At 38.2% G+C, this 26,657-nt stretch overlaps 1 protein-coding gene across 2 annotated transcripts; it reads left to right on the top strand.

The window, feature by feature from the left end:
- The first annotated feature begins 1,311 nt into the window (after positions 1 to 1,311).
- LOC121234012 (proteasome activator subunit 4-like) lies at positions 1,312 to 26,657 on the top strand. Of its 2 annotated transcripts, none has more exons than XM_041129806.1 (35): positions 1,312 to 1,608; positions 2,551 to 2,653; positions 2,750 to 2,862; positions 11,227 to 11,349; positions 12,484 to 12,585; positions 12,679 to 12,844; positions 13,625 to 13,741; positions 13,849 to 13,916; positions 14,022 to 14,123; positions 14,203 to 14,419; positions 14,628 to 14,858; positions 14,950 to 15,077; positions 15,210 to 15,327; positions 15,423 to 15,641; positions 15,720 to 15,875; positions 16,041 to 16,117; positions 16,212 to 16,420; positions 16,589 to 16,802; positions 16,897 to 16,976; positions 17,139 to 17,256; positions 17,338 to 17,508; positions 18,152 to 18,320; positions 18,436 to 18,479; positions 18,620 to 18,662; positions 18,737 to 18,882; positions 19,027 to 19,121; positions 19,272 to 20,179; positions 20,891 to 21,172; positions 21,319 to 21,414; positions 23,256 to 23,434; positions 23,838 to 23,919; positions 24,541 to 24,665; positions 25,621 to 25,710; positions 26,262 to 26,415; positions 26,509 to 26,657. In XM_041129806.1, the coding sequence occupies exons 1-35, from the start codon at positions 1,448 to 1,450 to the stop codon at positions 26,548 to 26,550; spliced, it is 5,448 nt and encodes a 1,815-aa protein (XP_040985740.1). In that variant the 5' UTR covers positions 1,312 to 1,447; the 3' UTR covers positions 26,551 to 26,657. The 2 variants fall into 2 exon arrangements, with proteins under 2 accessions (XP_040985740.1, XP_040985741.1); XM_041129807.1 differs by having other exon boundaries at positions 1,561 to 1,608; positions 2,755 to 2,862.

Here is a 26,657-nt window from a genome sequence, read left to right as displayed (position 1 = left end):
ATGTAGAGTTTGTTTTATCTCAACTGTGTCTCAATTCTGAAAACAAACGAGACCTCAAACAAAAAATAAAAACCATTCAATTTTTTTTCAAATCTCTAAACAAAAATAATATTAAAAAAACTATATTATAATAATATTTTAACTTTATAATATTTTTTATTCAATTTTTTTTTCTCTTTTCCCAAAACTCATAAAACATTATGTGCGGTTTGGATAGTGAGATGAGATGATTTTAGATGAAAGTTGAACAAAATATTGTTATAATATTATTTTTTAATATTATTATTGCTTTGAGATTTGTAAAAGTTGAATTGTTTATTATAGTTTGTGTAGAAATTTGATAAAGTTGTAATGACGAGATAATATAAGATAAGATGAGATGAAACACTTCTTGTATCCAAACAGGACTTTCACTACTATTCACAAACTATCTTACTATTATTAACAAAATTCTTATCTCACTTCCCAAATATGCTCTTAAGGTTGTGTTTGGGTGGTGGAGTGGTATGAGATCATTATACTACTATTCAATATTTTATCATTAATTTTTACGTAGTTTTCATTCATTTTTATTCTTATTCACTACTATTCAATGTTTTAACATCATTTTTCACCACTTTTATTATTATTATTCACAAATTATCTTATATCACCTCACTATCCAAACGTACCTTTAGGTGCCATTTGGAGATAGTGAGTTGAGATGAAAGTTAAAAGTTGAATAAAATATTATTAGAATATTATTTTTTAATATTATTATTGTTTTAGAATGTAAAAATATTGAATTATTTATTATAGTTTATTTAAAAATTTAAAAAAATTATAATGATAAGATAAAATGATGAAATGAAACACTTCTTATATCTAAGCCAGGCCTAATCTGCTCATGGTGATTCGGTGGCCTGCGAAGGTGAAGCATGCCGAAGGACATGTAGAAAAGGGGTTGGCGACTGGGAGTGAAGGAGAATGAGAAAAGGAGTTGTGGGCTGGTTTGGTTATATAAAATTAAATTATTTCATCTCGTTTCATTTCATATAATCATTACAAATTTTTTAAATTTTTATATAAAATATAATAAATAATTCAATATTTTAAAATTTTAAAATAAAAAAATATTAAAAAAATATTTTATTTAACTTTTAATAAAATATCTTATTAAATTAAGTAATTAAAAGAGGAGTACAAATTTTGCCAACGAGGAGGGTGTGCTTGTGAATAGAATTTCTGAAAAAAAATCTGCCTTCCGCCGCAAGTCTTTATTTTTTTTCCTTTAAAAAACAAAAAAGTCTTTATTTTCTTTCTTGTTAAAAAAGAAAAGAAAAGAAAGACCATCGGAGGAAACTCACTCGCAAGCAATTATAAACACAACACACTACAAATTTCCTGATTCATTCCATTCTGCTCCTCTTCTTCTTCATTCTCCTTTCTTCGTTTTCGAGAACCAATTATGCATCTATACAATGCGTGGCTTCCGCCACCGGTGGCCCAACAGACCCAGAGAGAGAAGGAGTCCTTCTCTCGGGTCGTCCACTCCATCAGGTCATCATTCCTGCCCGACGACCCGGACTCTGTCTACTCTACTCTCAAGTGGATCTCTGTCCTCGACCTGTAATGTTTCTACTCTCTCTCTCTCTCTCTCTCTCTCTCTCTCTCTCTCCTTTCGCCTTTTTCAGCACAATTTTGATTCGGGGTTCTTATTTGTGTTTCTGTTTATTTCCGTTCGAGTTAAGACTTTGTTTAGTTGTGTTTTCGTGTCCGAATTTGGTTGTGGCATATAAATTTTAGGTTCTGAGTAACCATCTGATCAATCAATGGGAAACTGAATCATGCTAATATGTCTTTTGCGTTTACTCTTTTCTAGTTCTATTGTTTGGATGGCATTATTAATTGAGTTATCTGCTAATTTCACTCCAAAAAGGGTGTTTTCTTTTTCTTTTCCCACCAAGTGGTTAAGCAACGACATCAGAGCATTGTGCGTTGACCCCAGCTGAACGCCCGGATTTAGGTAATCAAAGAAAGGGAGTTGTTACCCCGGAAATGTTGGCTGACGATTGCTCCTTAGCTTGTTTGGGGGGCAAGGCAACTCTAAAGGAAGAAGCTATATTTCTCAAACTTTATTCGTTTTCTTAGTACCGTCACCGTGGTGGATATAAGGTGCTTGGAGGTGTCTGGTCATCAGTATACGATGTCATCAACTACCGTATTGACGGTGGCGTTGTGCCTATTTTACTCTCTCACAAATTTATCTTTCTTATTCCGTACAAACAAGTAATGGGTAATCTCTCAATATGTTGCTGTTTTTTGATGTGCAAGTCTTCTGGTGTAAATTATGTGTTTTTATAATGCATGGGAGATACATAATTATGGTTACATATTTTTACATACGCAATGGCGTAGAATCATGTTTGCTCCATAGTTGGGTTGGTCCTCCATTCAGACTGTCCATTTTAACTCGCTGCTAGTGTTTGTTGAACTTTTGTTGAAGTGGATGAAGATAGGGCATCCATGCGACAGAATTCGAAAGCTAACTTACATTTATTTTTTATGCAGTTTCATAAAGGCAAAAAGTGATGTGTCTTTGGAAGATGTCAGCACACTTGTTGAGATAGGGTTAGAATTGTTTATAAATTCACAAAATAAACTTTATGCGCAGGTGATCTCTTATATCTTTGAAAGAATTTTTTTCCTTTTACATGTTTGTCTTACACCTTTTCTTTTCTTAAATGATTGTTCGATTTGTGTTGATTAGGTTAGATGGGGAAATATCTTAGTAAAAGTACTTAATAAGTACCGAAAGAAGCTTTCCTTAAAGGTTCAGTGGCGGCCTTTGTATGATACTTTGGTTCATACGCATTTCACAAGGTGAGATATGTTTTTTTTTTTTTATAAGTAAGAGATAAATATTATTGATATGAATGAAGTAGGCGTAACCCTTGTACACAGGAAATATACAGAAAGACCCCTAAGTACATTCTAAGAGCGATAAATTAAAGACAAGAAATCATAAACATTATTCCCATTTAGTAAAACAGCAGAAAACCAAAGCATTAAAGTGTGAAGGAAAAAATTCTTCAGCTCCGCCATAGTGCGTTCCTTGTCTTCAAAGTATCGCGCATTCCGTTCCGACCAAATACACCACATGATGCACAACGGAATCCTCTTCCACACGGCTGCCACTTGGTGACAACCTTGCATCTTCCTCCAACACCCCAACAAATCCACCACTCTTAAAGGCATAACCCAAGCAATATCAACCCTTTGAAAGATCTCATCCCACAACATCCAAAAAAGGCAACTTTAGAAGGCACTCGAGACCTCCAAATATTCTTGCAAGGAAACGGAGTAGGATCCTGTGTTGACAAAATTTTATAATATGTCTTAACTGTGCATTTCTTATGATCCTTGTACCTCCACTTCAATTTGTCGCGTTGTGCCGTAGGAGTTCCCATGGAATATAGTAGACTGCAAAAATCTGATACACTAGATAATTCCCAATCATGAAAGTCTTTGTTAAAAAGTACATTCCACTGGTGAGCGCCAGGGGAAAAAAGCCGCATATCTCCCATTGAAGCCTCCCTATTAGCTGCAATATGATAGAGAGCCAGAAAAACCCTTTCCAATGCATGTTCTCCACATCACACATCTCGCAAAAAACTGATTCAATTACCCTCTCCAACTACTAACCGAATGTGTTTTTCCGAAACAAGGCCACCCCCCTTATAAACTTCCATAAACCCACATCATGCCCCCCTCGCACTTCATTGGAGCACCAACCGCACCAAGCAGCTCCATGTCTAACGTCAATAATTTCTTTCCATAATGATCCCTCCTCCGAATGATATCTCCAAAGCCAGTTTTCCAGTAAAGTTTTATTGAAAGTTCTTAGATCACTCACTCCCAACCCTCCATACACAACTGGAGCACAAACTGTCTTCCATCTAACTAGATGGAATTTCTTTTCCTCCCCATGCTCCCCCATAAAAACACCCTAAAGAGTTTTTATTCCTGTTCACCATACCTGCAGGCATCGGAAATAGAGATAAAAAATATGTGGGGAGGTTAATAAGGGTGCTCTTCATAAGAGTGAGGCAACCCCCTTTTGATAAATATATCCGTTTCCACCCAGCCAACCTAGTCTCTATCTTCTCCACCACCCCATCTCATATAGCTCTAGCCTTAAAAGATGCACCCAAAGGGAGACCCAAGTATTTCATTGGTAGAGAGGACATCTTGCAGTCTAAAAGGCTAGCTAGACTGAGGATATTAGAAACTGCACCCATCGGAACCATCTCAGACTTACCAAGATTCACCTTGAGCCCAGACACTGCTTCAAAACAAAATAGCAATGCTCGTAAAGTTTGGATCTGGTTTCTTTCTTGCTTCACAAAAGAGTAGAGTATCATTTGCAAATATAAGATGTGAGCTGATGATGGAACCACTAGTGTCATTACCCACCAGAAACCCAGATAAGAAACCTCCACCAACAGTAGACTGTACCATCTGGCTAAAGGCCTCCATAACTATAACAAACAATAGAGGAGATAGTGGATCTCCTTGTCGCAAGGCCCGAGAACTATCAAAGAATCCAGTAGGTGTACCGTTAACTAGAATTGAGAACCGGGCGGTAGAAATACAATGACTCATCCAGGAAATCCACCTATTACCAAAACCACACCTCCCAAGCAGATATAAAAAGAAATCCCAATTCACATGATCATAGGTTTTTTCTATGTCAAGCTTGCACAGGATACCTGAACCTCGTTCCCTCAATCTATGATCCAAGCATTCATTTGCAATAAGTACCGAATCAAAAATTTGTCTCCTACGAATAAAGGCGTTCTAGGACTTAGAAATGATCTGATCCAACACAGGACTTAATCGATTAGCAAGAACCTTTGAAATAATCTTATACACACTACTAACCAGGCTTATAGGGTGAAAATCCTCAATAATCGAAGCCTCATGCTTTTTGGGGATGAGCGCAATGAACTTCGCATTAAGAGATTTTTCAAACTTTTGGAAAGAGTGAAATTCATTAAAAACTTGCAAAACACCACCTTTCACTATGTCCCAACAAGTTTGAAAAAAATCCATTGAAAACCATTTGTACCCGGCGCTTTATCCTTAGCCATACCAGAAATAACCTTATAAATCTCATCTTCATCAAAAGGCCTCTCCAAGACACTTGCACTCTGAGAATCAATTGCCTCGAAAGACAAAGCATCAAGCTTCGGCCTCCAGCTAGCCTATTCCTTGAGAAGGGCCTCATAATAATGCACAATATGATTTTCTAGCTCGGAAGGAGAAGATAAAGACTTGAGTACATGAATATAGCGACTCGATAGCGTTTCTATGCTGATGTGAATTTTTTTTTGATAAGTAAAAATATTGTATATATCAAAAGGAGAAATCAAATACACTGAATGTATACAAGAAAACACATTGCCCAAAATGACCCAACAAGCCCCTAATTTCCCAAAAAGCCCATAAAAAAACCAACCCAAAGTACATCAGACTCGACCCCAATCCTTGTTTCCCGTATAACTAAAACTCTACCCGAACACCAACCCCAACACCTTGATTCTTGTATTCACAATACCCTCCCTTTAGACTTTCCTCTAGTTGAACTACCACTCTTAGCGTCGTAGTTGATTGTCGAAGCTATAACTCCCTGCTTTTCTTGAAGCTTGATTTGGTTTCAAGTGTGCGGCTTGCCTCGATCGTAGTAATTAGTTCGTTAAATTGGTCTTCACATCCTCCATGTGAAATTCTCACGAACTGCTGAATCTCGTTAACTTTAGGCAGAATCCAATCCGCTATTGGAGGAAGAGAGACTAGGGGAGCCACAATATCCCCATCAATCTGCACTCCCGACTCTAGACATTCCTCTACACAAGGCACCAACGCCAAACCCATTGGTTCTCTAGTAACTCCATTGGTTCTCTCCAATGGTATCGGGGTCCTCATTGGAGATTCTGGGGTGACAACAAGTCTCTTTACCTTTGGGGTGATAGCGGATCCTACATCTCCTTCAGACCTCGGCAGTACACCTTTTTCCTTCAACTCTGACGAGGGAACCATAGTTTCTTCAGGGACCAAGGGTGTAATACCGACTATCGATCTATCCTGTGTTACATGAGGCGAATGACATTCCATTACTGATGTCTCTATGCCAATACCCGATGTAGACCCCATTTCAAATAACCCAGATTTCCTTTTGACCAGCTATACTCTCCTGGATCTGGTTATAGGGACATGGCCTAATCCGATCTTCCGTTTTCCTTTTTCTAAGTTTAAAGGATTCGGGCCTATCATGTTTCTTACCACCCTGTTGCCTCCAGCTGAAAGCCGATTTATTTTCATAGACAAGAAAGTTATCGCTGTCTTCAACTCGACAAGTTGGGTTTCCATCTCCTTTAGAGAATTGTGCATCTCGACAAGCTGGTCTTGAGGCGTGATTGACAGACCCCCCACACTCTGAACCCCCGAAGCATGTCCCGTCTTTAGAGTTGCCGCATAGGATTGCCTCGCCACCGAGGATGTACTTGGGTCTTTCTCCATGTTCTCCCTCCCTGCCACACCACCTTGTTCTTCCAAGCCGTCACTCCCTCTCTTGCCGAAGGAAAAATGACACAGCACCTCCCCATCCTTCTCCAACCATTGCCCCCCTCTTCAGGAATGAAAATAAAATTCCTCCTCCCCCCACCACCATACTCCTCCACCGCCATATACCGTCCGCGAGCATTTGAGCAGCGATGCGCTGTGAAACTGTGTCGACCTTCCCGGACAGTGGAGAAAAAATCTTTTTTCTTATCCTTAGTACACGCTTCTATGGCCTTGGCCAGCTACTGCACTGTTGTCGAACCCAGAACCAACTTAGATATCACCCTTCGACTCCTTTCAGTAATGGCCAACATGCTCCCCTCCTTTACCAATGTAAAGGATTTAGATTCTATGGCCAACTCCATAGAAGAACCCATACTGACCCACTCCCCTTCTTGAACAACCATTCATCATCTCAGAGAAGCACTGCGAAGTTGTGGACTCCAGGTCGTGCTCACTGCAAGCACTGCAGAGTTTTTTCCAGTTGCAAATCGTGCTCACAGAAGACGCTGGAGCACTCGCCAAAGCCTTCAGGGTCGACGGCACGACCAAATGGAGCCTTCGGGAGGATCACCGGAGTACTCTGAGAGGCAAATCTAAGACGCCGGAGGTTGAACCGACGCTGGACGGTCCTCAGCGAAGTCGCCGAGGTCCGTCGGCTTTATCTGTGCCGAAGGTCAGGTGTGTCTCGCCGACAAAGGGTGGGTGGTGGCAGATCTGGTTCCTTAGGGTTTTCGCGCTTCGTATTGTTTTCTCTCTCCTCTGGACCGATGCCGGACGGCCCTCAGGGAAGTCGCCGGGGCCCGTCGGCTTTGTCTGTGACGACGGTGAGAGGTCACTCGCCGGCAAGGGCGGCGGCGGCTTCCTTAGGGTTTTACGTATGAGAGAGTTTTCCTTACGTACGGAGAGAGTTTTCACGTTTTTGGCAAGATAAATTACGCCGATGTGAATTAGCCACTTTGTGAAAATACTTCGTACACTTTTCTCCTTCTTTCAACCAAAAGGCCTTGGATTTTTTATGCCAAGAAATCTCCTCTGACAACAAAACCCTCTCCAAATTTGCCATCATCATGGCCTTCCTTAATAACTCTTCCTCCGAAATATCACCCAAAAATTCCTTACCGTCTATCTCTTGCAATTCCTCCATTAGAGTCGACTTTTGATTGTCAATGTGGCAAAAAACTTCCAAGTTCCACTTCTTCAGATCTTGCTTCAAGGCCTTCAATTTACTTGCAAGAATAAAACTTGGCGTGCCTAAAAACTGCTAGGATGACTACCAGGCACGCACCATCTTTACAAATCCATCCGCTAAAAGCCCATGTTTTCAAACTTAAAAAGACTGGTGACCCCTGTTCATACCCCCACAATCTAGAGTAATAGGAAAATGATCTGAGCTGACTCAAGCTAGCTGTTTCTGAAAGACTTCTGGAAAGTGGGCTTCCCACGACGGAGAGACAAGGAAGCTATCCAATTTGGACCAAACCCGATCGTTTGACCAAGTATACTCACCCCCTACCAATGGAAGATCCATAAGTATCGCTCACTAGGGAAGCGAGTTATGTTAAAATCACCCCCCATACACCATGACACATCCCAAACGGAATGTAGGCCCGCCAACTCCTCCCACAGCCTTCTTCTATCCCTGTCCACATTAGGACTATATGTGCCTACAAATGCCCATTCGCATCCATCAACAACATTTTTGAAAAGAGTCGCTACTGAGAAATCTCCAATACACTCCTCAATCGCCTCAACCAATCTTTTATCCCACATAAGTAACACTCCGCCTGAGGCACCCTCAGAGGCCAAGTAAGACCAACCCACATACGAACATCCCCATAGGCTCCGCACAATACTTGTATCAATGTGTTGCAACTTTGTTTCTTGTAAGCACACCACATCACTCTTCTACATCCGCAATAATGATTTGATATGAAGACGTTTATTGCGATCATTGAGCTCCCGCATATTCCATGATATGATATTAGGCTTCATGTAAACATAAATTGCCCCTCCCTTTCGATCTATCCCTTCCACCACTCCCTTGCTTCACATCATAGTTAATGGAGCGAGTTAGCCTTCTAAGTTCCATATCCCGCTTAGAGGCTGACTTTGAACGATTAGCTTCAATAGCCACAACAAGGGCCTTAAATTGTTCTTCATAGCCTTCGCAGGACACCCCAAAAATAGACTGTAATTCTTCCACCTTTTGAAAAACCCAGTTTGAAGGACAATCCCCAAATTTAAAGTTGGGAGGGAGTGAACACAGCGGGGTTAGAACAGCTCCCTCCTCCCCAACACAATCTTTATCAATCAATGCCAATTGCAAGTCCGAATCTGCAACTGAGCCACTAGAACAATCATCTTCACCTCTGAGTACCAAAAAATTATTAGAAGTCCTCATCTCAACTTCAGGTTCATTTCTAGTGCAATCCCCCATCAACTTCCCAGCAAAACCATCCATCTCCAAACAGGGCGAGCCTATCAAAGACCCCATACCATGTTCTGGTGTGACAGACGATACCAAAGAGACACAGAAGTCTCCGAGCACCTCGTACGACGGTTTTTGTGCCATCACCGTCGTCAACGTGACGTTCTTGGCACTGCAAATACTTGAGTTCGCATCTTTGGGCTTTGCCGACACATCATCTCTAGGCTCTGCCGACACATCCTCCGATACCCCAGACCTCGCTGTCGAACCCAACTTCATCGACGTCGACCCCACACACGGCTATTTCTGTGCAGTTTCCGGCGGTGGAAAACAACTCACTGCCTTGCCCAGTTCCTGCTCTACATCTCTGCTCTCTATCGGCACCAACTCGTCCACCCCAGACCTCACCGGTAGACCCACCGTCATCGGCGATGATCCCTGACCCACTGTCAGCGGTGAGGGTTGAGGCCCACACGATGACGACGCTGGGATGTCGCTAGTTGCATCCCTACGTCTCCAGATAGGCAGCACGGGCTGGGCCTGTGTACCAGGCCTCTGTGCCACTTGATCGGCTAATGGGTGAGGCCCATGAGAAGCCCTAGTCTTAACCTTAAGCCCCTGGGTCTGATGGGCGGGCTGGACTTGCATACAAGACCTCTGGGCCACTTGCCCGGCCTGTGTATGAGGCCCACCTGAAGCCATTTGCTTCCCCTTAAGCCCCAGGAGTCCATCACCGAAGTCCTTCTGCATCCCCTCCGCAACGCACTGTTTTATAAAACCAATATTAGTTTGCAACGTACCCACTTGCGTCTCCATCTCCACCAACGCATGCATCAGAGTTTCCAAATGCAGCCCTGACACACTCCTGCCATCATCTTCGCATAACTGCTCCATCACCAAAGAGGAAGTAATTCCTGATCTCTCAGTAGGTTTCGGCGCTCGAGATAATGCTTTTCTGTACGAAGGATAGACATGGTGCCCCTGTGGTGGAGGAAGAGGCAGCCATGGCAGACTCCCTCTGTTGTTCCTTCCCAAAGCAGAAGAATACTTCCATCAACAGCTCCCCAAAATTTCTCCACCCCACCCCTTTTCTCCCTTCCGGTATCGCAAGTAAGCCATGCCGCTTCTCTTGACCAAACTCCGATATGGATAAAAAATTTCCAAACGAGTTGCACTGCCTTTGCACCACCAAAACCTGAGTTCCATTTCCACACGATCTAAGAAAACCAGAAGACCCCTCAAAAACTGCACCTTCCTTCAGCATGATAGCCAACCAACCCAAAGATTCTTGGTCCAAGGAGATAAACTTCACAGCACAACAGCTGCTCTCAGTGATTCTCCACCACCTTGCATTTATCTTCTTCAACTCAAAGCATCTTTGATCGATAATAACGTTCCTACTCAACCCCCTTACTTCGTAAGTACTCATAATGTACTGAAAAGACTGAACTAGTCAACACAGATAACCACCACCGTTAATAGTAGACTATCACCGGCGAAAAGGCTAGCATTTGGCGAAAAGGAATAGCATTTTTCTCAAATGTACGTAGAGAAAAATTATAAGTTTGAAATTATTCATATGCTGGAAAGGAATTATGCCATAACATAGGTGAGATATGTGTACACACCTTTAAAATGTATCAATTTAAGTTATTATTATGCTTATTTTTTTGGTTCTAGTTAGCTGTTCCTCTTGTATACTACTTGTGTTCCTGGGCTTTGCCTTTTTATAATAAAATCTTCGATTACGTATAAATAAAAGTTTCTGGGTTCAATAATGTATTCCCTTTGCTGTAATACATTATGAATGCTCAAATGACACCTCCTCCTCCCGTAAGATATAGGGTGGAGGGTGAGGTCATAGAACCAAGACCCATTGACTACATTTGTAAATGATCGATTAATAAATAAATAAATAAATAAAGAACTCTCCTATTTGTGCTCTTAAACTATTTTATGCTTTTAAAGACAATTATTTCATGGTAAAAACTTTCCAAAAAAAAAAATTGCAAACAGAAGGTCAACATATCCTTTATTTATAATAAACAGAAGGTCAAGATATCTGTATCACATATATAAGAAGTACAAGAACTTTCTCCTTTGTTGCGTAATTTCATGCATAACATCTTTTGTCTTGTACTTATTGGTTTTAACAACTTTACATGCTGAAGCCTTTGGATAACATCTTATAGGAATACTGGTCCTGAAGGGTGGAGATTAAGACAGAGACATTTTGTGACTATTACTTCCCTTGTTCGATCCTGCCGGAGGTTTTTCCCACCAGGTTCTGCCTCTGAGATATGGTTTGAGTTTAGGTATGCTCTCTCTCTCTCATCTTTTCCTTATCTGTCTGAAATTTATAATGCAATTTTGAATTCCTCACTTCATCAGTAAGATCATTTTGTTTTTCTAGATTATGTCAAAGGGAATTGCACGCCGTTCTGTCTCTTTTCAGTTGCATATATTTTATGTTTTTGACCTTTGACTTTTTAGATTGGAATGATGTGCCATAGAAGCGGATATATACATTCATTTCAGGCTTGATATTTTTTCAACGTCCATACAGTCCTGCAGTCACTGATGTTTAACATTTGATGTTAAGAAAACAAAAAGGGGTAGTTGTTATTTGCATATATCGCTCAACAAAAGTTAATTGCGTATATTTTATATTTTTTACTTTTGGCTTCTTAGCACTAGCATTGGACTTATTGGATGGCAAAATTTGATGATTTTGGCTTTAAAATCCTGGCATTGGATTCACCATATGCTCAAATGTCAAGCTTTTAGCTACAGTACATTTCCCTTCATTTTCAAATTTGAAGACTCACTATTCACACTATAACCATTCTTTTATTTATTTAAATTATTGTTTTCCAATTTTGAGCCACAATATATTTAAGTTAGGAAATAATAATTTAAGTATCAAATTAAATTATTAATTAACATAAAGTTAGTGTAATTGTAAAATATGAAAAAAATAAATTAAAAATATTATTATTAACAAAATAATATTATATTATTATTTTGATGAATCCAATAGCTAATCCAATGTGGGGTTATGGATAGAGAGGTTTTGAATTTATGAAAAACATGTACTTCATCAAATTTTGAAGATGAAAATGATGAATCCAAATGCTAATGCTCTTACATGGAACATTGGAAATGGAATGCCTGACAAGCGGAGTCATTTCAGGTTTGATATTTTTTCACATTGATACAGTCCTATGGTTGCTGATGTTTACCCTTAGATGCTAAACCAAATAAAATAGAAATCAAAGTTGTCAATGTAGTCATGATAGGTTTACTATCTTCAACCTTCCTATTGTAGTGAATGAGGTAAGATTTGGATTGATTGCCACACTTGGTCATGATGGTAAAAGCTCTCCAGGGGTTCTTTTAATTTTTTTAGCTCGTGTTGCTTTCTAAATGATAAAAAAAAAAATCTGCAGATCTTTATTGGATAATCCATGGCATAATTCAACCTTTGAAGGATCTGGGTTTGTGAGACTGTTTCTTCCCACAAATTTGGACAACCAGGACTTTTTTTCAAAGTAAGAAGCACATATTTTTGGGAACTCTTTCCTTTATGTTTTTTGACGTGTCTCATTTAGGCAAAACTAACTTCCTATTGTTGGCATTGGCAGTGATTGGATTAAATCCTGTGTAGACCTGTGGGACTCGATACCAAATTGCCAATTTTGGAATAGTCAATGGGTTGCTCTTGTAGCTCGTGTTGTAAAGCACTGCAGCTTTATTGACTGGGAATGCTTTTTACCCACACTTTTTACAAGATACTTAAATATGTTTGAGGTATGTTAAACATGTAGGGATAGTATTTTAATGGTCTCAGCCTTCATGATTTCCTTGTATCCGTTTCTTGTTCCTATCTAGGTGTATAATTGTGTAACTGGGCTATGTCTATTTCAATATTAATAAATTATCTTTTATTTATATATAAAAAAGTATTTAATGCTTCCTAGCGCATGGATATTGAGTATTGTAGCTGAACATGACATGCATTCTACCTGAAGCTTGTCATAAAGGATGTAGAAGTACTTATAAAAAAAAAAAAGGATGTAGAAGCACATATTGATTGACATTTTAGATAATTAATACTTTAGTCTGGGTTTTAATAATAAGAAAGAAGACTAGTTAAACAAATATACTTTTGATCGGTAGTTAAACAAATATGGTGTGGCGACAGGGCACTCAAGGCTTATCCAGAAATCTATATATATATATATATACATACTATATTACTGATAAAAAAAAAAAATGTACATACTATATATATATATACACTATATATATAAACAAATATACTGAATTCTTCTGAGCTATCTTTAGTCTAGAGTTTCAGAATTTAATAATCTCATGGAACTGATTTTTCATCATGTTCATCTATTTGCCATTGTGTTTCCGTTGATTATGCATAAATAATGTCAAGAAACCAAAATCGTGGCAGTGTCTGCTTCTACTAGATGGCCTGAAATAATTACTAGTAACAATGCTGCTACTACTGCTAATAAGAATTATTGTTGATGTTATTGTTACTATGTACACTTATTTGCCTCATCCGATAAACCACAGGTTCCTGTGGCAAATGGAAGTGGATCCTATCCTTTTTCCATGGATGTTCCTAGAAACACAAGGTTCTTGTTCTCCAATAAAACAGTCACCCCGGCAAAGGCCATTGCAAAATCAATTGTAAGACTGTTGTACAATGGGCTACATTCTACTTTTTTCATGAATCAGTCAAGATATAGATGGTTCATAGAATATTTGTATGTGATATGTTATAATGTCCATGGCAGGTGTATCTATTAAAGCCTGGTAGTTCAATCCAAGAACATTTTGAGAAATTGGTCAACCTTTTGGAACAGTTTGTTAACTCACATTCTAATGTTCATATCAGTTCCCGCCTTTAAGCATGCACTTTGGTTCTAGTTTCTGTTTGTTGGTTTTTTACTGATATTTTTTTTTGTAGATATTACCATCCCTCCAACGGCGGTCGTTGGACATATTCATTGGAGCGGTTTTTGTTCCATTTGACAATCCAATTTCAGAAACGCCTACAACATGAGCAACAGTAAGAACTGCCTGTTCTTTCTACTAAATATGCTTTAGAATATTTTTCTGTTCTTTCTACTAAATAACTGTTATTACAGGAACACAGATAACAATAGACAGCCCGAACTGTGTCTAGGAAGCTCAGAAAGGACCTATTTTGTGAATGTGATGTTGAAGTTAATTGACCGTGGTCAATATAGCAAAAATGAACATCTATCTGAGACGGTTGCTGCAGCAACTTCTATTTTGTCTTATGTGGAGCCTTCTTTGGTTCTTCCTTTTGTGGCATCTCGATTTCATATGGCCTTGGAGACGGTAAGTAGCATTGCATGCCTTATTTATTTGCATCATAGAATTGCTGAAATTTTATAACGACATTTGCAGTGGTTCCTCATGGAAGACATGTGTTTATCTAAGAAACTGAGTCCAGTTTGATAGTGTTATGAACAAACTTCACTGCTTTAAGTTTTGCTTGTTTCATTCAAATTCTCTTCTCTTTTATCAATTTTTTTTGTCTTGTCAGATGACTGCCACCCACCAGCTGAAAATTGCTGTGATGTCAGTAGCCTTTGTTGGGCGTTCACTATTTCTCACTTCACAATCGGCCTCAGCAGAATCAGTTGCTATTGATGGTGGTGACATGTTCACTGATCTTTTGATGGTTTCATTATCCAATGCATTACTTGGTATGGATGCCAATGATCCTCCTAAAACGTTGGCAACCATGCAGTTAATTGGTTCCATTTTTTCCAATGTAAGCACATTGGCCCATAATGATCTTACTTGATTTATATACCTATACTGTGTAAAGAAATTGCTGTACTTACATACTTGTATACTTGCAGTTGGCTTCTTTGGATGACAATATAGAGGAGTCTTCATTCATGCCTATGATTCGCTTTTCTGAATGGCTTGATGAGTTCTTATGTCGCTTATTTTCCTTGCTTCTGCACTTGGAACCCAGCAGTGTTACGTATGCGTTGGCATTTAGTTGCCCCATCTCTTCTTTTCTTTATGTTTGCAATAATATGCATATACTAGATATACATTGCCATCACTTTCCACGTTGCCCTATTGCTGGAATAATTAGTTGCTGGTGCTGCAGGAATGAGGGCCTTCATTCATCTGCCTCATCAGGAACGTTTCTGGTTGAGGACGGTCCTTATTACTATTGCATGCTTGAAATCTTGCTTGGGAGACTTTCAAAATCACTGTATAATCAGGTTTGATTACTCGAGTAGACATATTCAGTTCAGTTGATTTTATATTATTGAGTTTTCATAAAAATATGTTAGCTTTTTCCTTGCATTGGTTACAGGCTTTGAAGAAAATTTCCAAGTTTGTCAAGACAAATATTCTTCCTGGGGCAATTGCAGAGGTTGGACTGCTTTGTTGTGCATGTGTTCATTCGAATCCAGAAGATGCAGTTACACACCTTATTGAGCCCATTTTGCTCTCTGTTATATCCTCTTTAAAAGGAATGCCGGTCACAGGATTTGGAGGAAGAGGAAGTTCCAATGTCTCTATTTCAACCAAGGTATTTCTCTTGTGAATTGTTTTGTTATATTACCGCACCTATGTTCTTGTTGTTAAAGTTAAATTTTTATATTTCCAGGAAAAACCCACACTTTCTCCAGCTCTGGAAACAACACTTGATTATCAATTGAAAATAATGTCAGTTGCTATCAGTTATGGAGGCACTGCTCTTCTCTGTTACAGGGATCAGTTTAAAGAGGCTATCATGTCTGCTTTTGATTCTCCATCTTGGAAGGTCTTGTATCTTTCTCGTGGCTGTTTAAAGTACCTGCAAGATTGAAAATTATCTCTATTAATGCAGAAGTGTCTCCAAATGGGATGCTTGCTTACGTCATTGCTCAATAATCATTCTCTGGTTTTGTAAATTTCCTTCTTTAATAGATTTTTGGTCACATGATAGGTCAATGGAGCTGGTGATCATCTTCTTCGATCCCTCCTTGGGAGCCTGGTTCTTTATTATCCAATGGATCAGTACAAGTATGTTTCTCTTTATTAACATGAGGTTGTGTCTACATTCTCATTCACTTAATCTCTAACTGAGAATGAGAACCTTATAATTCTGGTTTGGTAGGTGCATTTTCCGTCACCCTGTTGTTTCTGAACTGGAGGGATGGATTAGCACAAAAGATTATTCCCATGATAAACTGCCAATGGGGCCCAGGTGGCATATTCCGACTGATGAAGAAGTTCATTTTGCAAATGAACTTCTGGACCTTCATTTTAAATCGGCCTTGGATGATCTTTTGACCATATGCCAAACTAAAACCCATTCTGAACCAGGTAATAGACATAGTCATTCCACTGGCAACTTTTCCTTTAACTAGACTGACGTAGTGGTGAAAGAATGTTTTCAGTGCATCCAAATAAACATGAAATTCTTTTTCCCCACCATGCAGTTTAAGCATATTTTTCCATTATTTGACAATTTACATGCAATTTGTCACCCAGGAGATGAGAAAGAGCACTTGAAAGTGACTCTTTTGCGTATTGATTCTTCATTGCAAGGAGTATTGTCTTGCTTGCCTGATTTCAGCCCATCCTCTAGTAATACGATGGTTGAGGATCTTGATCATACTTTCTTAATTGCTGGAGCAACAGGTTCGAGTGTTGGCAGCACTCAACTGCGGGAAAAAGCTGCTGAGATTATACATGAAGCTTGCAAGTAATGTTTAAATTTTAGTGCTTCCCTGGATAACAACCCTTTTATCTGGCTGACTCTAATTTTCTGAACTCATTGATCTTTGTGCATTGAACAGATACTTGTTACAGGAAAAGTCTGATGACAGCATTTTATTGATACTCATTATTCGTATTATGGATGCTTTAGTGAACTACGGTAATGCACAATGAATTTAGATGAATTGAACATATTGATGCGTTGGAGCTACCTATTGTAATCCAACCACAAACACCTCCCCTCCTGGGCAGTCCCCTTCAGTGGGCCCCTTTGCCCCATATGTCCTCTTTCTAATCAACTGTTTTGATTTTTGTCCTTTAGGAAGTTTGGAATATGATGAATGGTCAAATCACCGGCAGGCATGGAAGTTGGAATCTTCTGCCATAATTGAACCTCCGATTAATTTCATTGTGTCATCTCATTCTAAGGGGAACAGAAGGTGGAGTATCATTGGATTTCCATTCATTGCATGAACTATGCATCAATAATGTAGCATTTAAACCTCAATTTTCTATCCCAGGCCAAGGTGGGCGCTTATTGACAAGGCATACATGCACAGTACGTGGAGATCCTCACAATCGTCTTACCATCTATTCCGTACAAGTGGGAATTTCTCTCCATCGGACCATTTGATTCTTTTGATGGATGATCTTCTAAGTCTATGCCTGCATAGTTATGAAACTGTTCGCACGTAAGGCCATTGATCTTCTTTGACCTCTTGGATGAAAAATTATAGTTCAGATTTCTAAATCTTGTTATCTATTTTTAATGCATTGTGACTGTTGTTGCCCACTAAGATGCTGCCTACAACCTACCTGGAGATGCAGATAAGATGAAGTGTTTGGTAGTTAGTTTGAATAAAATTTCAAACTGTACTAACACCATGCTAAACCTTGAACTGGCATTCTCATTCTATGGAGAGATTTTGTTAATTAATTGATGTAGCCTCCATTCCTGTCGATACAATGTGTTATGAGCCTGGAAAGTTTGGTAAAAGTTGTGATTTTATTGAATACTGATTAGAGTTAACTGCTTAAAATCTTTTATTTCTTAATAAAAACTGCTTAGATCATATTTTTCAATAGGTCCCTGTGCTTTCAATTTACATAGGAACACATGCATTAAACTTTTGGCCAAAACCTTTGATGCTTCCTTGTAAGTGGTGGATTTGTGTTCCAGTTTTTACGTTACTTCATTGAACACTATATGTGTATATGCATATGTTTGTATGCATGTGTATTTATCAATATGTTGGAATTTTGGCATCAGTTCATTTTCTGGGATTTTTGGTGGTGTTTATTGTATCGGATTTAATATTTTGACACGGTGCCCAGACTTGCGGGAAAATCTCTGTTAAAGATGATCAAGAGATGGCCATCAATGATTTCAAAGTGTGTTCTAATGCTCGCTGAGAATTTGCGGAACCCTAAATCACGAGAATATGCAGTGCTAGGTTCCTGTGCAGTCCTTAGCTCACAAACGGTTCTCAAGCATTTGACAACGGTAGTCATTCTGGACAACATGCTCAACATCATCTTAAAAAATGATTTCTGAGGATAAAATGCTCAACATGATCTTAAAAAATGATTTCTTCTGATGTATCTTCTGTTATTTCCAGGATCCAAAAGCATTCTCTTTATTCATCCTTGGGATTCTTTCCAGGTAAATCTGCATAACTTACAGTTTTAGATTGGTAACTGGTGAAAAATTTTCATTTAACTCGTTTGAACTTCTGTTTCTGTTGGGAAATGACTAACATTTCGTATGAACTCTCTCTGACCTTCCTTTGTTTCTACTTGAAGCTCCCACCATGAATCACTGAAATGCCAAAAAGCAATTAATGAGGTAAAATCCTCATTTAATGATTAAGTGTGTGTAGTTGTGAATTCTGTTGTTTAACATTCTCTGAGTGCCAACAGTTATTTGTCAAATACAACATCTACTTTGCTGGAGTATCTAGAAGCATTTTCAGGAAAACAAACAATGACGTGGATGTACCAGATTTTGTAGATTTGGTTTCCCAAATTGGTTCTATGAGTTTTGATTCCATTGGCTTGCATTGGCGGTAAATATCTGGTTATTTGGGAACTTTTTTCCTTTAAATTCTATTTCTTGATATCAGCTGAAGTTGGTTGAATCTATACACTCTCTTAGACTGATTTTTGTAAATATTTTATATATAGGCTTATTTCTTTTCAAAATTTATCAGGTATAATCTGATGGCTAATAGAGTTCTACTCCTGTTGGCTATGGCATCTAGGAATGACCCAAATGCCTCTTCTAAGATATTGAGTGAAACTGCTGGTCAGTTCTTCTTGTTGCGTCAGAGATTGCCTCTTACCTTTGTTTCTCAATAGCGCTGTTGCAATAAATTGAGTGCAAATATCTCAGTTTTGACCTTTTTATCATTTTTCTTGTGTAGGTTTCTAACATTTCTTTTTAAAACATTTACAGGTCACTTCTTAAGGAATCTGAAAAGCCAACTTCCTCAGACAAGAATACTTGCAATCTCGGCCTTAAATACACTGTTAAAGGAATCTCCTTATAAACAGACAGCTGAGGAACACTCTGGCTCTTCTGCTTCTGGGGAGTTACTAGAAAGTACAAAATCATCCCTAGAAGGAGCTTTAACTAGTATTTTTCAGGAAGAGGGTTTCTTCAATGAGACATTGAATAGTCTTTCCCATGTTCACATAATTACTGATACTGAGAGCACATCTTCCAGAGGAAATCATGGAAATTCAGCTTTTCAGAGCCTAGCAGACAAATCAATCACCCTATTTTATTTCGATTTTTCTGCTGCATGGCCACGTACTCCTAGCTGGATTTCTTTATTAGGAACTGATACCTTCTACTCTAATTTTGCCCGGATTTTTAAGCGGCTAATACAAGAATGTGGCATGCCTGTTTTATTGGCACTAAGAGGTACATTGGAGGAGTTTGCAAATGCCAAGGAAAGGTCTAAACAGTGTGTTGCTGCTGAAGCATTGGCTGGGGTGTTGCATTCTGATGTTAATGGTCTTCTAGAAGCATGGGACAGCTGGTTGATGGTCCAGTTGCAGAATATTGTTTTAGCACAATCAGTGGAATCGGTACCTGAGTGGGCAGCTTGTATTCGTTATGCAGTTACAGGAAAAGGAAAATACGGAACAAGAGTTCCTCTTCTGAGGCAAAGAATCCTAGACTGTTTGGCGAATCCTTTACCATCAACAGCAACAACTACTGTAGTAGCCAACCGCTATGCTTTTCTGTCAGCTGCACTTATAGAAATATCCCCTCAGAAAATGCCAGCAACTGAGTTACAGCTCCATAATAAACTTTTAGGGGAGCTGCTTGGTAACATGTGCCATTCATCTGCCCAAGTAAGCATTCCTCATAGGTCTCACCAATTTTCTAGGCAAACTTTTTTGTGTTTGTATGTCTATATAAACTCTAAATAGCCTTCAGTTTTTCAAGAATTTCTTTGCCTGGATTATCCTAAAAATTGTTATATTATAGTGCTCTTGTATACGCCCTGTATACTTGGCTATGCCTATTAATATAGTGGTTATAGAGCAAAAAGTTTTAGTAACTGTTGCTTCTTTTAATATCTTCTTATGAAGACGGCTGTGTCATTATTATTTTCTCTTTGTAAAAATGAAAGATGGATGAAGAGCATGGTTATATCATTGTGGCTTCTTTAAATAGGCAGAATAAAAAAAGGGTAGCTGTGGAAACGAGATATTTTTACTTACAACAGTTTCAATGTTAAAAGTTAGACAGTTATATTATAAGGACTACAATAAGCTGAGTAGGTGTGTTGTGGATTTATGCCATTTATATTTTTTCTCCTTTATGTGTTTGATCCTCTTATTTTGTTTTCAAAGTTATCTTAGGCTGCTTGTATATCTTGATTTCTCTTAGATTTTGGAAAATCTTTCCTGCTTATTGTCCTTGATCTGGTATCAGAAAAGGAAAAGAAAAAGCACAAGAAAAGTGTTGCTACTGATAGGCGAAACACAATCAAGAATTTTATTTCTCCATTATTTTAATTTCTTATTCATGACTTTTGATTCATCTTTTATGCGGAACAGGTAAGGGAAGCTATAGGTGTTACCCTTTCTGTGTTGTGCTCAAACATTCAGCTTTATGCATCATTGGAATGTGATCATTCGCTTGAAAGGGAAAACACTGATGTTAATTACCGGCTTAAAGAAGGAAGTTGGGTTCGGTTTCTAATAGACAGAGCATCTGAACTGGTAGTGAATATTCAGAATACCAGTCAGTCTGACAATTTGGAGACCCCAGCAGATGAGAGGCATCAAAATAGACGTTTGAATGGAGATTCAAAAGATGATGTCAAATGGATGGAAACGGTACTAATTTCTAGATTAGTTTCCGGTGAACCTCCTTTAACTATTAGCTAAATCTTCCTTGTTATTCTTCCTTGTAAAAAAAAAAACTAAATCTTCTTTTAACGAAATATTTTTACTCATGACTTAATTTTTTCTACTCTTTGTAGATATTCCATTTCATTATCTCATCTCTGAAGTCTGGAAGATCTTCATATTTGCTGGATGTAGTAGTGGGACTTCTTTATCCTGTAATTTCCTTGCAGGTGTGTTGAGTATGTTTTTTATTATGTTATGTTACTCACAGATTTTCCTTTGGGACTATTATTTGGTTCTGAAATTGAGTAGCTTTTATATTGTTCTTGCTTCTGTCCCTTTCGGTTTAGCGTTAGGGACTAGAGGGTTTAGTTGACCATTATGTCAGAGAGAACATCTCAAATCAATCATTCCTTGACCATGAGTAAATTAGTAATATTGGTTGAACTGGTTTTTCAAATTATATGATGGAAAATTGTTTAATATTTTTTTTCCAGTTAACAATTTAGATATGTCAGTAAGTGGCTATAAGTTTACACATCAAACTTTATTTGCTGCTTGCTGCTCTAGTTTTCTTTGAATTCCCTAGTTCTATTAGTATCTCCCCAAGTTAAAGGCGTTGGAAGCTACAAAATTCACTAGTACTTGTTCTGCCAAGGAGATGGAGAACTTCCGTTGGAACATGGAACAGTACTTCTGTTCTACCCGTGTGCCAGAGGAAAAGAAAATAACGATCACCTTGATGTATCTAATCGATTAACCCCTAGGAATTGGCTCAAGTGGTAAAGGCCTTGCTCTTGGTGGTATACTCCCTCCAAGATCCAAGGTTCGAATTTCATTGGGTGCAAACAATCTCTAGGGGCCATCGGACTGAGAGATTTTTTCCTTGAATTACCTGAGGTGCATTTGTGGAAAACTCCTTGCCGAGGGCCTGTGCACCCTAGGATTAGTCGGGACGCTGTTCCCAGACACCCGGTGACAATAAAAAAAAACCTTGATGTATCTCATGGGTGATGCTGAACTTGGTGGTGGTCTCATCTGGAGGAAGACAAGAAGGCGATTTTTGGGAGGTAGAGCTCAAGAAAAATAACGTAAGCTAGGAGAGAGACATCACTTTGTGGCAGTGCGACAAAGAAGTGAAAGACTCCCTTGATTCACTCTTGACGAGGATGTTGAGCTTGGTTCGTGTGGGTCGTTTCGGATTGTGATGGCATGGATTGACTGGTTTTCTAAATTATAAAATGCGATTTAAAAAAAAAAAATTATTTTTCCAACTTCTAACAATTTTTTTTATAGTATCTCCCCAATTTATTGTCAAAAAGAAATTATAATATCCTTGTGCATCGACTAAACTTACAAAATCTTCTTAAATATGACATTGAATCAAATTTATGGACAACACTGCAAAATTTCCTCTGGAACTGGACCTTCATATTTTCCAAGTGTTAATATGTGAGATATGATTAGACATCATGCTGTCCATTTTAAGCAAGAGGATTCTTAATATTTATCCCAGGATATGCAAAACTTATATCGGTCCCCTCCACCCTCCACCCTACACACACCCCCTCTCCTCTTTCCCTGGTTGCATTATAAGAGATGTTGACAATTTGCAGTCTTATACAAGCTCTTGAATTGCCTGCATAATCTTGTAACAGACTTCTGTTGCATTAGTAACATTTCCATTTTTGTTACTTATAAAAAAAAAAAAGTAACATTTTCATTTTAGGTGCTTTTGTTTGGGTATAGTTGCTAACTAGATTAATCCGAATTTTTAGACGTGCTTTATGCTTGAAGAGAGATTCCATGGAGAGAACTCCTGCAGAGAGGAGACTATGTACTGATTTATTATAGAGATGCTAGGATGCAAGTTGATGGCACTTTCTGATCTTTGACAGTTATGAGTCCTGAAAAAATTTACATGCTTCTGTTAAATTCATTTCAATCCTTAAGAGATATTTATGGCCCAAACACTAGAGAACTTTTTGGTTTTTGGTCATTTTAATTGCGTCACGGTGCCAAGTAGGCCGGGCGCTAGAACTTATCTGAGAAATATTGCTGCTTTCTGAAGGAAACATCAAATAAAGATTTGTCAACATTGGCCAAGGCAGCTTTTGAACTGTTGAAATGGAGGATTTTCTGGCAACCTCATATCCAGGAGACTGTATCTGTGATTCTTTCTTCAGCCAATGATTCTAACTGGCGAACCAGATCTGGGACACTGACATATCTGCGAACTTTTATGTATAGGTATGATATCTAAAGTGTTACCCCTTTCGCGTTGCATCCTGCAAGGAATGTAAGTCATACTAGTCATATGGCCTGTTATGTTTTTGTTCTGTTGTTTTATTTCTTTCTGTTTTAAACTTATTGTTTTTTGTTTTTTCTTCATTTTTTTTGGGCGGCCATGGGATGATTTTGTGATGTGTTTGGAACTCACATCTCAAATTTTTTCTGCATAAGAAGTTACATATAAGAGTGCTCTTATTTTGTCATATGACCATCTGTTTGTGGTCCTTTTTCTCAGTTTGTCTCAATTTATTCTTCCGATTCAGCTTTTAATGAATTTTTGCATGGCATCAGTGTTCTGATATGCAGAGAAACTTTTTCTCTGATACTATCTAAGTAAAACTCTTCAAAAATTTTTTTACAGGCATACTTTCATTCTCTCACGTTTAGAGAAACAACAAATCTGGAGCACTGTGGAGAAGCTACTGATGGACAACCAAGTGGAGGCAAGTTCCTTGCCGAATTGTTCCTTCAATAAAGTTTTCTACTCTGGGGCCTTTGCCATTGCTTTCCCTCCTAAAACACACTCTTGTTTGTGGAAGTTACGAATAATGAAGTGAAAATCAATGTTGAATAATGAGTGTCCCATGATCCATGTTCTTGGTGCCTCAACTTTTGTCTTATTTTAGATTTTGAGTGATATTACTAATTTAGAAACTTGATCTAACTGACTGAAATTCATGAGCAGAAGTCATAAGATGCCTGGAATGAAGTAAATATAAAGACTTAGGCTACGTTTGGATAGTGAGAATATCTGAGAAGTGTTGAGAATATTTGTGAATAGTAGTGAAAAAGTAATAATAGAATAATGAATAGTAGGTAAAAAGTAATGAATAGTAAAAAAGTAGGTGAAAAGTAATAATAAAGTAAAGAATAGTAGTGAGAGTACTTGAGGTACTCTTGGTACCCAAACGTAGCCTTAGTCACATGGTTCTTAATGAATTTTCCTTTAATTGTTTTATGTCCCAATGTTCTGCGGGTCTACATCTTTTTTTAAAGGCTAGAGTTACTTGAGCCAGGGGTAGGTTTTGTCGCTTTCAACTTAATTAAGCTAATTTCTCGCTCAGGTAAGAGAGCATGCCGCGGCAGTTCTGGCAGGCCTAATGAAGGGTGGGGATGAAGATCTAGCTAGAGATTTTCGTGATAGAGCCTATGTGAAGGCAAATGATCTTCCAAGGAAGAGAAAGCAGAGGTTAGTTCTCTTGTTTTTGACACTTAACTCCTTATGCTTTTCTTATTTCTTTTTGTAGCACTAATGCAAGTGTTTCCTCTTGTATACTTCCTGTGTAGGCTATGCTTATTCTTTTGATTCAATAAAACTTTATTTTACGTATCAAAAATTTCTTTTTTTTTTCAAGTTCCTATAGTTAGTTAATGTAGCTTTTCAATGAGGGGACAACATTCATGTATGTATTTTTTATGCAAACAACTCCTATATAAATATATATATATATATATATATATATATATTTGGGAATGCACGATTTGCATGCATTCAGCATGGACATGAAAACTCACCTGCTTGCCTTTCATAAGTAAGTTCTCATTCGTTGAAATTGAAATCAAAACACAGATAAATGGAGACATTTGTAGTTTTTGAATACTTGTTTGAACAATGCAGCCCTGGCTCATTGTCTTTGAACTGAAGTTGATCAAATCTTCTCATTTGCGGAAGCACTCCTAAATGCTTCTTTCATCCATTGACGTCATTTATAATTTTTTTTTTATCTGTAAATGAAGTCATCTGTAATTTTAGGTTTAGAATGCGTGGTGCAAGTCATTTTGAGGAATCTATTTTTTTATGTGCAATGCATCCACGTGTCCAACATCAAATATGAGGAAATTTAATCATCTGCATAAGATTTTAAAGTACTCAATATATGCCTGTGACATTGATGACACCTAGTTTACGTATTGAAAGAAAGAGGCATTGATGACACTGCTAATGCCAACTCTCATGCGCACACAAACCAGTAAGTAGATATTCATTTAATTTCATGTATTTATAGGTGTGAACTTGTGTGCACGGGACCGGGGCAGGGGTGGGTCCAAAGGGCCTTGCCTTGGAGAGGTTCCCCGACATAGTACTACATATTCCATTCACAGCTTAATGTTTCTGATCAATATCTCGTAATCACTGAATGCAGAAATTCTTCTCGTCACTCCACAGCTTCTATACATGGCACTGTACTTGCTTTGGCAGCTTCTGTATTATCAGCTCCTTATGACATGCCCAGGTGTGTTCTGCTAAAGATAAGAATTGAGTCTTATAAGTTGATTTGAGAAATATGCTGTAACAAGTTATAGATTATGCACGACATGATGCTTATATAACTAATGATAACAAAATATTGCCAAAACATAGCAAGAAGGATCTTACATAAAGCTGCCAGTAGGTTGGGTATGGTGGGATGTGATTTCAATGTTTGAAAATCCAATCCACTAGACTCTTTTTTTCCCAATTAGACTTGACTTTTGAAAAACTAGTAGTTGCTATTATTGGCCAATAAGGGCCAGATTATTATCTTATAGTTCACACTTGAAAACCCATGTCCATAAATTTGGAAAGTTTCAATCTTACCTTTGACAAAATTCCTAGGAATAGTTTTTTGCTAGTCATTGGTCAACAATTGGCAAATTTCTAATAGGTTGCTATTGGTCAAACCTGACTGTAGAGCTAGTCAATATGCATTCTGCTTCGTGATCTAATTGAGGGATGGGGCAACGAATTAGAATCTGTATTGGGTTTTTAATTTCTTGTTCCTTTTGGATGATTTCTCTCTTTCAGTTGGTTGCCTGAGCATGTTACATTACTAGCTCGTTTTGCTGGGGAGCCATCACCTGTAAAATCTACAGTTACTAAAGCAGTTGCGGAGTTCCGACGGACCCATGCAGATACGTGGAATGTTCAGAAAAATTCTTTTACTGAAGAGCAACTTGAGGTAGCTCCTTAGAAATATTAATCCAAGAACCCTTGCCTTATGTCAGAGAAACATCGATTCCATTTCCTGAAATTATTCTTCTTACACTTGCAGGTTCTGGCTGATACATCCTCGTCATCATCATATTTTGCTTAATATACATTATATTCCTAGCAAGAAAGAAGATATAGTGGAAAGCTATTGGCAATAAATTAAACTTTGTTGTTAAATTTCACCCTAATATATGGAATGAGCTTTATTTA

Source organism: Juglans microcarpa x Juglans regia, chromosome 6D (assembly GCF_004785595.1).
Source record: "Juglans microcarpa x Juglans regia isolate MS1-56 chromosome 6D, Jm3101_v1.0, whole genome shotgun sequence".
Taxonomy (NCBI): domain Eukaryota; kingdom Viridiplantae; phylum Streptophyta; class Magnoliopsida; order Fagales; family Juglandaceae; genus Juglans; species Juglans microcarpa x Juglans regia.
The sequence above is the reverse complement of the archived record's forward strand: the minus strand, read 5'-3'. Positions and strand labels throughout refer to the sequence as shown.